The sequence below is a fragment of the Betta splendens genome, chromosome 5 (assembly GCF_900634795.4).
Source record: "Betta splendens chromosome 5, fBetSpl5.4, whole genome shotgun sequence".
Classification (NCBI taxonomy): domain Eukaryota; kingdom Metazoa; phylum Chordata; class Actinopteri; order Anabantiformes; family Osphronemidae; genus Betta; species Betta splendens.
This window is the reverse complement of record NC_040885.2, coordinates 9,767,825-9,782,637: the sequence shown is the minus strand read 5'-3', so window position 1 is coordinate 9,782,637 and position 14,813 is coordinate 9,767,825. Positions and strand designations below refer to the sequence as shown.

The following is a 14,813-nucleotide window of genomic DNA, read 5'->3' as shown; positions in this document are numbered from 1 at the left end:
CCTGCGAGGACGGGATCTTACTAAAGCAGAGCAAAATCGCCCAAATGAAATGGACTTTCGCGCAAAAGCAGACTAATTGTAGATTTTAATTAAAAAAAAACTTTAAACTAAAACTAATTTAATTAGTTTTATTCAGAACATGTGGGGTAATTATTATCCACAAAAATGTGTGCGTGTAAAAAAGAAATATGAGGCAAACTCTGATTTCAGCCAGGAAGAAGTTACAGTTACGCGCCGACCAGCTGACTGACCACGTGACTTTGCGGAAGTAGAAACAACGCGAGTGGATCTTGAGGAAGGAGCATGGTGGCTCGCTTCGCTTTGCTGTGCGTCGTCGCCTGCGCGAACCAGGTGCTAAGTGTTCAGAGTTCGCCCGGGGACGAGCGTGAACCCGCCTCCCAGCGGGGAGCGACGGGCTGCGGCTGTGACAGCCTGAAGAGAGCCGCTGGAGCGGTGGACGCGGACCCGGACCCGGCTGCCAGATACTCCAGAGGAGCGAATGAGAGGACGTCTGAAGCCCAGGGAGAGGACGGGAAATTCCGAAGTCCGGTGAGATGATGCGTAAAGCAGAGCATGTCAAGATCTAGCTGTGCTTTGGTTCTGGTGCACGTGTTTCTCTATTTTCACTTACTAAATAGCAAACCATGCGATGAAATGCTTTTGTGGGTCTGTTAACACCATGACAGCTGCTCATTAGCTCTGAGAGACTGTGGGTTATGCAGAATGCGAGGAAGACAGAGGTGATGTTACATTGTTTTTCATAATGAAGTATGTCTATTTCTTGCATGAAGATGATCCTGATTTCTGGAGGAGAGTTCCTGATGGGAACAGACAACCCAGGCATCCCTCCAGACGGCGAAGGCCCTCAGAGGCCGGTGCATGTGGACTCCTTCTACATGGACATCCAGGAAGTCACCAACCGCCAGTTTGAGACTTTTGTCCGAGCCACAGGATACGTTACAGAGGTTTGGGATGGGACGGGGGCGTACGCAGATGAATCATTTGGTGTAAAGACTAGGTGTCGTTCTCTTTGCTCACAGTGTGTACGTCTTTGTGCTTTTAGGCAGAGAAGTTTGGAAACTCGTTTGTGTTTGAGGGGATTTTGAGCGACACGGTCAAAAGCCAGATCACCCAAGCAGTAAGTATGATTAATGATCATTTGCTTCAGTGCTGTAGCCGCTGCACCTGTAAATTGTTCTATTTCTACTCTTCACTAAGGGACAACAAAATAAGTGCATGTTGTAAAAAGCAAATAGACATAAACACAAACATGTAACTTCTCACAGATGGGCACTTGCTGTAGTCTTTGTGGTTGCTATGGGAACTCATAGAAGTCTGGACCAGGGGATGAGGTTCACACACTTTGTTTTTCAATTTGGAACGACTCCTTATACTGTATCTGTCGGTCTGCCTATGCTCATCTGTGTTGTAGTTTTTTTAAATTTCAAAATAAGAGACTAAGTCTACATGTTCATTTCCACCAGCTGCACCGGAAAGACAGCTATAATATGAAGTGTGTTATGCTTTATTAATATTGTGTTATAATTTGCATTTTTTTAATTTAGTTTCAACTGTTTCTCTCATTTATCTGAATATATGTGCACTGGTCCTGAAATTTCATTACTCACTTATTTCTGGATTTAGAGGCACAATGAAGCCTGTAATCCTCGAGGCAGATTCACAGATTGCTTATAAGAGATCTGAGTTCCACAGGCTTCACACGGATAAAAACCAGACAGCAGGGAATTTTACTGCTTCATCTCAGCTGTCAAGTGCAGCCTCGTCTTGTGGCGGAGGAGCTGTTGTGTGCTTATAAGAGCATCAGAAACCATTAGTACCATTGCAGATGCACTAGAGACAATCTAAAATTACCATGAAGGCCGAATGTTAGATAAAACCCGAAGCACGTGAAACGAAGCGTTTTTTAATTTTAGCTTTGTCCATAGGTGGCTGCTGCCCCCTGGTGGCTGCCAGTCAACGGGGCCAGTTGGAGGCACCCTGAAGGTCCAGACTCCAACGTCACACTCAGGTACTGTAGAGATACACCCTTATTTTATAGTAAAGCGGTCTTACTGCGTTCATGAAAACCTATTTTCATCATTAGAGCCGCAAACTTACCTTTAACCCTGTTTGTTTTATAGACTGGACCATCCTGTTTTACATGTGTCCTGGGCAGACGCAGTTGCCTATTGTTCTTGGGCCAACAGGAGGCTTCCCACAGAGGCAGAGTGGGAGTACGCTTGCAGGGGAGGCCTCAAAGACCGGTCTGTTCATCGCTAATGATAAAAGTCTAAAATATGCCACCATACGTGTTCTATGTTATCACATACTGTACACTGATGCATTGTATTTGCTGGTGTGTGCAGACTTTACCCGTGGGGAAACAATTTGACCCCGAAAGGACAGCACTACGCTAACCTCTGGCAGGGGGATTTCCCCAACCAGAACTCTGGAGAGGATGGATATGTCAAAACCTCACCTGTAAGTCATAGGCAGAAAGATGGAAAGATCCGATAGTTTGGTGTGGTATAGATGTCTTCATGTTAGCGAGGAGAAGGAACAGCTTTGCTCACTGGCCAGTGGCATGAAACTAGAAACCCATAAAATCTACAGGAAATAAGAGATCTTAGATAACAGGTGTGTAAAGACGTTAATCGAGTGACACCAGGAGCTCATAGTTTCCAGAGAGCAAATAAATAACCATCAGATAAAATTAGCCCAACCTCCTTTTCATCAGTGGAACCAATTAAAAAAATAATAATAATAAAATACATGCATACACCTAATCTGAGTCTTTCTGACCCCAGGGCCTTAAAATACATAAAAAATGCATATTTTTTCCAATTATAATGACACAGGATGTTCATTATAGTGTAATTTCCCTTCATCTCAGTGTTTGATTGAAACAGCTGGAGACGAGAAAGTGGTTTCAGTTTTGTATATAAATGACTGGAAGAAACAATAGAGACATGAAAGCTAATATAAAATAAATAAAACATCAAACACACATTGTATGTGCTTTCTGAAGTGCTACACTGGAACAGTAATGTTTCATATCCTCCCCTACGTCCTACAGGTAATGTCTTTCCCCGCCAATGGCTTTGGCTTGTATGACATGGTGGGGAATGCGTGGGAATGGACGTCCGACTGGTGGACTGTGCATCACACCACAGAGCGGCAACACAACCCTGTAAAGACACCTTCCTCTATTTCCTTGCATTTTTGTTTTCTGCTCTGATAACTCTCTTTTTTTCTTGTTTTAGAAAGGTCCTCGTTCAGGCACAGACAAGGTGAAGAAGGGAGGCTCATACATGTGCCATAAGGTAGATAAGACATAATAATAATCTATATATCTGTAGGATGTTAAAATAGGTGTGAAACATCAAGTTAAATACCCAAATGACATAGTTTGTTTCTTGTTAGATTAATTGGGGGGGGGGGTCATAGTGGATCATTACAACCAAAACTGATGTCTGATGGCACAAACTGTGTTCTAGCACAACCTCAGACATCAGCATTCACCTACACGGAGCGAGTGAGCTCTCGGTTACAGCTCTCCTGCTCGTCTGTCTTCTCCTCCTGGCACAGCATGTAAAGGCTCATGTGCTAATGTAGCGTGTGCACCTGGCCACTTTAGGCCTATTCAGTTCGACAGTGGATGTAATTTCAATACTGACACTTGAAAAAGGAGAAGATGTTGATGGAGAGTATGAGGCGACTCATCCCCCCACATATGGTACATTTATTTACTTTAGCTACACATCTGCTTGAGCCGCCCACTGGTGACTATTCTAGTCTGTTGGCAGCAGCACTGGTTGGCATGGGAATTTTAATAATTGCATGAAAAATATGTTGAGAAGCAGGGGGTGGCTGTTTGAGTCATAATATAAAAAACAAAGTAGAAAATCAATAAAGTGGTAGCTAGGCTAAAGTGGTTGCTGTGTGACAATTGTTACAAAAGCATTTATTGACATCAGGTGTTTTTCTTCGTCTCCTGCTTCTAGTCTTACTGCTACAGATACAGATGTGCGGCTCGAAGCCAGAACACTCCGGACAGCTCGGCCTCTAATCTTGGTTTTCGCTGTGCCTCTCAGGAGCAACAGTGACCCGACCCGCTTGTTTTGAACACAAGCGGGTCGGGTCACCTGTTTGGGAACAGCTCGTTCCATCTGCTTCAGTGTCTGAAGCAGAATAAATCCAATCCATCAAAGTATTATTTGAATTTGATAATGAGTTTCTGTGTCATCGTGTTTCCGAGGATCTGATGATGATTTAAAAAAACAGGAACTCTGTGTTCTGCATTTAATAAGAGCTCCTATTTTATAAATGTATATATATATATATTTTTTTATATCTATTTCATAAAAAAAATAAAAAAAAATAAAAATAAAAAATAAAAATAATAAAACAGAGCTGAGATGTATAATATTTAGAATGAATTAAAATTGGTACATTAATTGTGTGTATGTGTTTTTTTTAAATATTTTCTTACTTGATGAGATTCATTTGTTGTTACTTTTTTACCTCTTTGTTTTTAGCTCCTAAGGTGCTAAATTGCCCTAATAAAGAAAACCTGCTAATCTCAAAGGGCAGATTTTATCTTTGTATTACTTCTACATGTTATGGTAATTAATTTTATGTCTGAAATACCCACGTTTAATATGGAGTTAAGGGAAAAGCGGCCACAAGAGGGCCTCATCGCACCTACCAAGCTTTCTGTCCATCTGTCTGTCTAAAGTACACACCTGTTAGACAAAAAAGGAATTAAACAAAGACAAAATCTGCAAAACAACTCAAAATTCTTTATTTTCATTTCTTCTGTATGCATGTTACACACGGAAATAATAAACTAAGCATTTAGCAAATCAAAGTCTAGCAAAACAAGTAAATGGAAAATTAACCCAAAAATTTCTAGTTCACTTAAAAAGTATATATGTTGGTATTCCTAGCTTTAACATTACACTTACCAGCAAACTAAAATCCTATTCTCTTGGAATTTAAAAGAGAAAGTTCAAAGTTATAGTTGATACAACATTACTGCACAATTGCTAACACTCAGTAGACGGTTGAACAAGTCTAAACCCCACTGTCAGCCTTTAAGTGAAGTTAATACAAACTTCACGATCTATCGGTGCACAGATGACCTGCTTTACAGAACAAAGAAACACTGGTCTCTATTCAACAACACTCCAACACCACCGCTGGATTATTAACCCAAAGGAAAGTGAGTCCGAAATGTGCCACGGAAACAGAGCATAGCAACTAAGACGACCTGGAGGCTAAATACAGCTGCCATGTTGAGGAGTCCCAAACACTTAGATAGGAAAAACCAAACGAAGGCGATACGCTATACTAATAAAAATCCTGTCGGTGATCACTCTGCTCCTTATTAGCAAAGCTGACAATACAAAAAAACATTTGCAACTTTATCCGACTTTTGCGCCAAAATGGCAAAAGTGTGTGTTTTTGTGCTGCGTGAGAGGCGGCCAGGCCTCGTCACCGAACCTTCACCACATGTAATAACTACGCGTGGTGTCCACGGGGGAGGGCTTCGCCTCGGCGCCGCCGTCCTTGTCCTTGTCCCCGTCAGCCTCCCAGAGGTTGATGAGCGGCGGGTAGAGCTCGTTGAGGGGGATGGACGACGTCTTCAGCATGTACTTCTTCAGGGAGTGGTGGTAGTTCTTCCGCTTCCACCGGCGCGCCGTGTAGATGGCCGCCGTGGCCAGGCTGAGGAAGGCCAGCATGGCCGCCATGACGGCGAGCACGGCCGCGCTCGGGTGCTGCTCCGACAGGTCCAGGGAGAAGGTGGCGCCGCGCGTGGTCACGTTGACGCAGGACTTGTGCGTCTGCAGGTGGACGTTGGAGACGGTGAGGCACACCTCGTACTCGGTGGCCGGCTGCAGGTGGGTGAGGTTGTACTCGTGGACGTCGACGGGGACGCGGGCGGTGTAGGTGATGTGCGGGTTGTCGATCTTCATGGTGGCCGACGCCCACTTGAGGTTGGACGACATCACGTTGGAGTTGACCTTCCAGGAGACCAGGATGGAGTGGGACTCCGTCTGCTTGACGTAGATCTTCATCACCTGGGCGGTGTCCAGCAGGGTCCCGTTCACCCGCACGGTGACGACCCGCGTGTCGGCGCCCTCCGTGTTCTGGGCCACGCACGTGTAATGGCCCGAATCCTCCACCTGCACGTGGGACAGCCGCAGGGTGCCCTCGCTGCTCAGGTGGTAGCGCTCCGACGCGGTGTCCGTGGCGATTTTGCTCCCCAGGGGCGTCACCCAGTAGATGTCGGGCTCGGGCTCGGCCATGGCCCTGCAGTCGAGGCTGACGCTGGCGCCCAGGTCCAGGCTCACGTGGCCGGGGAAGGTGTCGTGGGAGATGAGGGGCAGGCACTGCTCGGAGGGCTCCAGCGGCCTCAGCTCCCGGACCCGCCGGCCCTTGAGCTCCTCCGGGGACGCGCAGAGCATGGACAGCGGCTCCATGAAGCGAACCGTGGTCCTGTTGGAGGCCATCCACTGAATGACGCAGTCGCAGCGCAGCGGGTTGCTGTGCAGGCTGATCTCCCGCAGGTTGGGCAGCACCTCCACGGTGCTCTTGTAAAGCGCGGTCAGGGCGTTGCTGTTGAGCATCAGGCTCTCCAGGGAGGGCATGTCCCTGAAGGCCAGCCTGTGGATGTAGGACAGCTTGGGGTTGTTTGTAGCCTCTAGCTTCGTTAGCTCTGGCAGGTTGTCCAGCGCATATCTGTCAATGGACACCAGCTCCATCATGTTGTTGACGCCCAGTTCCTTCAGACGCAGCATGTTCCTGAAGTCACCCTCCTGGATTTTGTGAACTGGATTTTTGTTTAAGTCCAAAAATTTCAGATTGGGAACTTTCTGAAGTGCCAGTTGGGGAATTCTTACTAGTTTGTTGTCATAGAACGAAATGCTTTCCAGGTTATCCAGGCCCACAAATGCATTCGCTGGGACGTCGGTGAGGTCCATGCCCGCTAGAACCAGACTCCTCAGGCTTCCCAGAGGCTTAAAGTTCATGTCCAGGAGGCCAATGACTGGGTTCTCCCCAATCATGAGGATCTCGAGGTTGGGCGTTTCTTCAAACCAGCGGCTGTCTATGACGCTGAGCTTGTTGGAGTTGAGATGCAGCCGCAGCAAGCTGCGCAGGCCGGCGAAGGCCAGAGGCGCGATGGAGCTTATCTGGTTGTGGTTCATGTAGAGCTCCTGGAGGTTGGAGAGGTTCCCCAGACAGCGGTCCGGCAGCTTGGTGATCTGATTCTCCTCCAGGTGCAGGGTGGTGAGGTGGTTCATGCCACGGAGGCCCACGGCCTCCACCGTGCTGAAGTTGTTCTGGGACAGGTCCAGCTCGGTCAGGTTGAACAGCGCCTCCAGCTCGCCGCCGGTGCGCGAGATGGCGTTGCTCTGGAGCAGCAGCACCTGGGCGTTGGCCGACAGGTTGGCCGGGATGCGCGTGAGCCTCAGGTCGTTGCAGTCCACCGTGATGGCCTCCTTGTAGGTGGACTGCGGGGTGAACCAGGGCCGGATTTCGCACACGCACAAGCGGGGGCAGGCCTTGGCCCGGGCGGGCGCCGGCAGGGCGAGGAGCAGCCCCGCGCACAGCCAGAGCAACGGGGGGCGGCGCGTCGCGCTAGGCGCCATGCCGTTCGCTAGCTCTCTCCGCTCACGCGGCGCTAAAACCAGAGGCGGCGTTCAGGGAGGCGTTCAGGGTGTGAGGGCTCATGAGCACGAGCCTCCTCCGCTGCCGTCGCTCCCCTGAAGGGCGGTGTCTTCGAATCCACAGGCGATAGTCGAGAAGAGGAAGCTTCTGAACCTAGGAAAAAACAACGACAATGAGACTTTTAGAGGGTGGAACACAGCCACAGAGGAAACGTTTGTCTGTGAGCAAAGTCTTAGATGAGTAAAAGTAATGTGATGTCTTTGCACCATATTGACTTAGTCATTTACTCAAACAGGCATGAACCGCGTTTGTCCCTCTAGGGCTGACAGTAACTCTGCTTCTCTAATGTGCTGCGTGTCCATCTCCTCGGAGATTACCCGCATGTTTTCCTCTCAGAGCCGCCTAGATTATCTACACACCGGCCTGGTTTCAGCGATCCTCTCGAACAAGTGCGCGGGGTGGGCACAGCCGGCAAATCTGGCCGTGAGCCCATTATACAACAGGCTTAATATACAGGGAGTGAGTGCTCTTCACTGTTAATCACTGGCTGCTTATGATGCAGACCTAAGGGAAACGGTCCCACCAATGTGAGGCGAATCTTCGCTACATCTGCGGGTTCGGTGGAAAACCAGGAAGTTGACAGAGATTAAAGCGGGCGATCACGCTGAGCCCTGGGAGGAGCCGCGGAACTTAAGCCTTTGTGTTAATTTGTCATTTCCACGACACCGACTCCTAAAACATGTCTTTGGGAATGAATCAGGCACCGGTTTCTCTGTAAATAGCAGAATGTGGTCAGATCACTTGTTGGGAAATGATGTTTGCGTTTTCCCATCTTGGTGGGAATTGTATTGTGCTCGTGTGATGGGCCGAGTGTCGGAAGTGTCAATTATCTAAACAACTGAAACGAATCTGTTTCTGTAATAGCTCACGCACGGAGGCAAAGGGAGAGAGAACGCCTGCTCTCCCTCGCTCGCCCGCTGGCGCTGTTGTGGCCTGACTCACTCCTCCTGATGAGGTTGAGCCTCCAGCGTGTTTGAGGTTGTGCGTGTGCGAGTGGCTGGGTGTCGAAGCTGTCAAGGTCCCGCTAAACTAACGCGGAGCAGATACCTCCACTCTGCTCTGCATGACGCCTGCATGCAGGGTCCTCTGAGGGCAGATCAACAGTACACGAGTCAGCTCGGTGTCTCTGGGAGCGAGGATGGATGGCGCCCGGTGCCTCCAGTGACCTGGTCACACTCCAGCCTGGACGTGGCAGCAGGGACCTGCACCTTCTCCCGCATCTATTCATAGATGGTGCCTGGGAATAACCGCCTCCCAGCATCCGTCACTCGCTCCCTCAGACGGTCCAGCTCCTCATCCCGAGCGACCGTCATTGATTTATGGAGAAATATCTACTCGATAATATTTCATGTGATAATGTCTGCTCTTTTCCTCTGCGCCTTACACAGTTTGAGTATTAAATTGCAGGAGACAGGTGGAGTAATGGCTGCCTTCACGCTGGGGCCATAAAACTCAGACACCTGCCATCAGGTTTCTGGCAGCCTGGCAGCGCCGTGGGGGGGTGCATCCGCTCCCACCTTCCTACCAACTGTGTGCGTGTTGACCTTATCGACCTGAGGAAGTTCTGCTGAGCACATATGCTCCTTTTCGCTCACGGTCAGCCTCATAGTCGCAGCAGTAAACAAAGTCATGCTCACAGGCCACATCCACTGAAGTGGCTGATCCTGGAGCGTTGTTGCTATTGTTGCTACCCATTTAAGTCGACAAACGCGTGATCTCTGACCTGTGGATGCTCTAAACTGTATATTGGCTGAATGAATGAACAAACATCAGTGTCAAACTAATAATATAAAATGAATGTTCCAACTCATTCGTTCCTCCTGACTTTCCATTATTCAACTGTCATTTTCGACAGTATAAAACAGACTGGAGTGTAATTTGGCCTTAAAAACAAGGGTCTCACCACAACCACACACACTTTTCCATTTCCTCATTTGTAAGCTGTAACACCCCTCCATCCATCTGTCCATCCATTATCCTCACTCCTCTTCCTGTTACGGATGCGGCGCTGGAGCCGGTCCCGAGCGTCTCTGGGTGAGAGGCACGGGAAGCGAGTCTCGCGGGGCGGACGCGCCGAGACAGACGGCCGTTTACACTCGCATTATATTGACTGGCGATTAAGCGTTAGCGATTAATCTGAGCCCGTGTGTTTGGACTGTGGGAGGAAGCCTGGAGGGAAACCAACAAAACTGAATCGGTGCATTCACCTGCTACAGCCTCGTGAACAAAACCAGCACCTGGATGATCTCATCTCTGCTGATGGATCCAATCATGATTAGATCGACCGATCAGTGGTGGATTTTTGTTTCTCTTTTAAAGTGAACAGCTCAAAGCAACGTGATTCACACTGTCACACGATGCACATTTTATTATTTCCCCACTCTTACTTGACTCACACACGCACAGTTGACTGGAAGGAGGCAGAGAAATCCCTCAACAGCTTGGTATTATCCAGCTGACTGTCTGAACCGAAGCCTGCAGCCGCGGGGATTTAGTGTCTCTGCTCACCCAGTCCTTATGAGGTTTTAATCTACATATGCGTTACACGTCTAAAACACGCCAACGTACCCGCACACGCCGGCAGATACTTCTACTGGGTTCCTTTAAACATTCAGAGGATCGTTGACCCCGACGAAGCAAGGCAGCAAGATTTAATTGTGGGACATAACGAGCTTTGTCTGCTTCATAAATGCATTTATACGAAGACGGAGTCAGTGGCCAACACACGGTAAGCAGCGAGTATAATCAGTATAATCAGGCCGCTGCCCCCCCCAAGTCTGAGGTCCTTTTCACTGGGTGCAAAATCAGTGTCTCAGAATCAGCAGCCGCACAACAGGCTCACAGACATGCCATCGCCATGGCAACGGCTATGCCACTGGCATGGCTGTTTCGTAACCAAATGGGCAGCCACGAGGAGCCGGCTATTCGCCACCAGGCAGCCAAAGGACGCGCTGCTGAGAGCCGCCAGTCACAGAGAAGAGGATGGACGTCGCGTTACATGGTGAGAGGCCTGAATGCATACGTACAGGTGACATGGGCCCATAGTAATCACAGCAGCCACGCTGTGCACATACGGCCCCTACGGCACGCGTCAACGTCCCCGTCGTTCTGACTTGAGCCCAGAACACTTTCAACCCAGAGCTCACGCGGCGCCGTCACCGCCGCCGCCGCCGCCGCCGCCGCCGCCGCCTGATGTTTCCTCCAGGTCCCACACGCCCGCCTGAGAGACATCCTGTTCCCGCTCCATTAGTATGCGAGCGTCTCACTTCACATCACAGGGCTCTGGTGCAGCTGCTGATGGCGGAGGTGCGGGACCGGGACGGACGAGCGGTCAGAGAGGAGGCGTTAGAGCCGAGCTTCACGCCGCGGTGGTGGGAGGAGGCCGCTCAGCGGAAAAACAGGGGCTGAAGGTACAAAAAATAAAAATCCAGTGCTACAGAATAGAGGGGGATTAAGGAGAGTCCATTAAGCTTTAAAAAGTTGCAGCGTGGAAACTGTCTCTGGCTTTCTGTGTGTTTACAGCTCTTCTATATGGTTGCTTTATTTCCCTGTGGATCTCCACAGTTTTTCTTTACTGCCTTTCATTTGTTTTCTCGCCCCCTTTTCCGCGTTCTTGGCTCCGGCGTCGTCCAAAAAAGCCAATAAGTTGTCATTAGAGCATCGATCACTCGTAGCGACAGCGCCGACGCCTCGGGCGCCAGGGGAGTCCCTGTTTGAAACGTTGCAGATGTGGCGAAGCATTTACCTGGTTTACCGGGTTTGACCCATTATCCTGTCGTGTTTCATCTTGAAACACACACAGTGAAAATGTAGACTCGGTAAATAAATGAACTCATTTAAGCACTCAGCGCGTAAATAATGACAAAAAACAGCCGACTCGGTCGTAACAGCTGGGCAAACCCACTCAGCGACCCCCGTGCATTTCCATATTGCCTTTCAGATCCCCCTCACATATAGGCAGGAGGTCAAGCTGTTGCGCTGCTGTGGGAACCGCAGGACCAGCGCACGCCATGACTCACAAGGGCCGCTGTCCGAACATCAAGACGCGTCTTTGTTGTGGCATGTTCTCACACTCCTCCTCTATGCATTGATGCATTCGCCCACTAGGAGATACGTCACTGCGTTGAGAAGGTCGGGTGAAGGGGGGGCTCCTAAACTCACATACCCCTGGGTCACTGTTGACATCTGGACCTATTGCCTCAACCTGTAAAGGGTGTTTTCCTGCCTGATCAGGAAAATAGAGTGACGTGATGTGGATTCACACACTTTGTGAAATAACTCGATAAAGGTCACCTCCTGCTTCCTTGGAAATTTGCCTACTTAGAAGTTCAGGGAAGACGAGGCTGTTTTCCTCGCCCGTGTCCTCGGCGGCCACGCATTTGTGGGCTCAACGGCGCGACTCAGCTGTTCGAGTCGCACCCGCACTCGCAAGTGATGCTGCAGTTTGGGAAAACGTCAGCGCCACGGTGCGAACTGAACCCCGGTGTCGCCGAGCAGGGGAGCGACGCGTCCGCTGTGCGGGACTGCGGTTTGCACAAGACTCGCAACTCGCATTCATATTAATAGCCTGGACTTGCGAGAGGTTACGGTCTCATAATGTGTGAAGACTGCGGAGCGCAGCGTCCTCGCGAATCTACAGTACTGTTTCCACAACGCATTTGGATCCAATTAGAGCCCGACGCTTAGCGCAGATGTTATGCTGAGCACACATCGATATGAAAACACATTTAAGGGTCCGATTCTTGTCTAACATATAAACAAACACCGTTTTTCCTTCCTGTGAGGCACGAGGGCGACCAGCCCGGAGAAAGAACGCCTTATTGTTCCATTCCACCCCCGTTAATCAGTACATGTCACCTTTACGAGTTTGTGGCTATAAATCAGGACGGAGCCCCCCGTTTACACCGAGCGAGCATTTAATTCCACGGGATTCTACGGTTTGTGCCTTTGATGCGTTCGCGTTCAAATTGCAGCACATGCACAGAGTAAACACGCTGCTCTCACCTACGAAGCGCCGTCTCCTCCGCGCGCAAGACTGCTGCAGGCTACGGCGTCTGACCCGTGCAGCATCCGCGGGTCCCGGGCGGTGCGAGGGGCGCCGGTTTAATTTCAACAGCACGGGTTAAAAAGCCTCGTTGACGGGAATTCGTGGTCCGCTCCGCTCCGGCGACGGCGCTACGGAGTGAATGGCTGCGGCGCGCGGCTTCCAGTGACGAGCAGCTGCCTGGCGCAGGTCAGCTGGACTGAGGCGCGTCTCACGGCGACAGCGGCGCCCCGGCAGGCGACCTCACCATCTGCTCTGTCACCAGCCACCATGGGAACAAAAGTCCCACCCTGCCCCGCCACGAGCTGCAGGCGGCTGGGAGCGATGCTGGAGGAGGTCGGGGGGCCACGACAGCTCTTTGTTTAGCTCCCAAAAAGCGTGTCTTCTCACTCAGGTGAAAAGATCAGCTTGAGGAATGGCTGAAAGTTTTTTTTTTTGGGGGGGGGGGGGGTGAATACAAATGCTTAATTAGGCACCGAGGGCTGGTGTAGATTTAACTGGTTGGTTATTAATAATTAGTAGATGACATGGGCATTGAAGCAGATGTTGTGAGTGTCTCTTGCACACACACACACACACACACACACACACACACACACACACACTTGTCACCCCCCCCCCCCCCCCCCCCCCCCCCCCCCCCCACCCCACCCTCCTCCTCTCTAAGAGAAACTGTGAAATGACAGCGTTTCATCGCTTACTGTTTGAGCTGCTGCTCAGGGAGTTGCCAGGCTTCCTCTTCATCCGTCCTGTAGCTAGACAGATATGTGCGTTCTCCATGTTGAGGCATTAAAGTGTGCCAGGCAGACGTCTTGTGCAGGTTTCCTGCTCACGTTGAAACTTTCTTCTTCTCTCATGCTATGTTTCAGATTTGAAGCTTCACACAGTTATTATTCCTCCTGTGTTTTATCAGAAATGGATGTTTACACCTAAAAACCTGTTACATTGTCACATCTTCACTTGTATTGCCAAAATTTAAAGTTGTAGAATTGTAAATGTGAGCTCATTGGGACATCTTGATAATAACAAAATAAACTTTGGGCCTTTTTACAACCACGGACATGAATAATGTATTGCCTCACTTTGGTATAATGTCCATGGGGACCTGTACTACGCTCTCAGAAAGTGATGGGCCTCTGGCAGTGGATGCTGAGAAGGCCCCGGGACATAAACATCCCCCTGAATGTGTTACGATGCCTTGTTTTTCTAAAGGAATTCGTAGGCCGTTTCTTTACAGAAAGCGTAGGAATCATTTGGCATTCGGTTTCCATTTCTTAAAAGCGTTCCATGAAATGCACGATGCTTCTGTCAGATCTTTCTGATGAAGATGAGGGCGGCGCAGTGGGACTGTTAGCTTAGCTTAGCATGGAGACATGCAAAGAAAAAGGGGAACCACAGTGCAGGCTTGACTTGCTTTTGACTGCATCGCAAACCTTAGATTTAGGCTTCATTCTGTGCATAATGCACGGTCGAAAAACGCCGTCGGCCTCTGCTGTTTGAGAGGGTCACTGGCAACTTCTCAGCGCTGTCCACACGGCGAGCCGTGGGAATCGCCCGTGCCGCCGCAGAGAGCTAAAAGTTGATCCGGCGCTCACTCAGTGTGTTGGTCGCAAGCAGCAAATCATAATTTCCCACCATTAACCTGCGGTGCTTGGGGTATGGTTGCCATGGCAACACCTCCCTCCCAGGAAACGGGATGCAGCATATCTATGGGTTTATTAGATCTCCGATCACACAGCTCCCTCCACATGGCCATCTGGGGAAAACCAGTCACAGGGAGATGTTTGCCCCATGCTTTACCTTTCACACTCCTGCTCATCATCGCGCCACATCACACTGCGCCGAGGAGAACGCGAGGCGTCGCGTCTTTCTTGTCGGCGCCTTGTTTTTCGTGATTGAGGGGTAGAATATCAAATGAAAGTGTTGGGAAGCGGTGAGATGAATGTAAGAATAGTGTAAAGCAGATGCTGAGCAGCAGCCAAACACGCAGCTTCACTGCAACTGAACTAGCAATGCCTCCACCCTAATTTATTTA

At 49.7% G+C, this 14,813-nt stretch overlaps 2 protein-coding genes across 2 annotated transcripts; one reads left to right on the top strand and one right to left on the bottom strand.

The window, feature by feature from the left end:
- Positions 1-161: 161 nt before the first annotated feature.
- Positions 162-4,636, top strand: sumf1 (sulfatase modifying factor 1). Its single transcript, XM_029152329.2, has 9 exons — positions 162-549; positions 792-965; positions 1,064-1,138; positions 1,947-2,029; positions 2,142-2,264; positions 2,367-2,481; positions 3,077-3,190; positions 3,264-3,323; positions 4,005-4,636. The coding sequence occupies exons 1-9, from the start codon at positions 304-306 to the stop codon at positions 4,104-4,106; spliced, it is 1,092 nt and encodes a 363-aa protein (XP_029008162.1). The 5' UTR covers positions 162-303; the 3' UTR covers positions 4,107-4,636.
- A 146-nt stretch (positions 4,637-4,782) lies between these two features.
- Positions 4,783-13,147, bottom strand: LOC114856390 (leucine-rich repeat neuronal protein 1-like). The gene is made up of 2 exons (XM_029152321.3): positions 12,739-13,147; positions 4,783-7,827 (listed from the first exon to the last, which is right to left on the bottom strand). The coding sequence occupies exon 2, from the start codon at positions 7,653-7,655 to the stop codon at positions 5,508-5,510; it is 2,148 nt and encodes a 715-aa protein (XP_029008154.1). The 5' UTR covers positions 7,656-7,827; positions 12,739-13,147; the 3' UTR covers positions 4,783-5,507.
- Between the last annotated feature and the right edge of the window lie 1,666 nt (positions 13,148-14,813).

Excerpts from the sequence above, each read along its gene's own strand:
- sumf1 (XM_029152329.2), top strand. The coding sequence starts at position 304 with ATGGTGGCTCGCTTCGCTTTGCTGTGCGTCGTCGCCTGCGCGAACCAG. Across the intron at positions 1,139-1,946 it reads AAAGCCAGATCACCCAAGCA|GTGGCTGCTGCCCCCTGGTG; the intron begins GTAAGTATGATT and ends CTTTGTCCATAG. Across the intron at positions 3,191-3,263 it reads CAGAGCGGCAACACAACCCT|AAAGGTCCTCGTTCAGGCAC; the intron begins GTAAAGACACCT and ends TTCTTGTTTTAG.
- LOC114856390 (XM_029152321.3), bottom strand. The coding sequence starts at position 7,655 with ATGGCGCCTAGCGCGACGCGCCGCCCCCCGTTGCTCTGGCTGTGCGCG.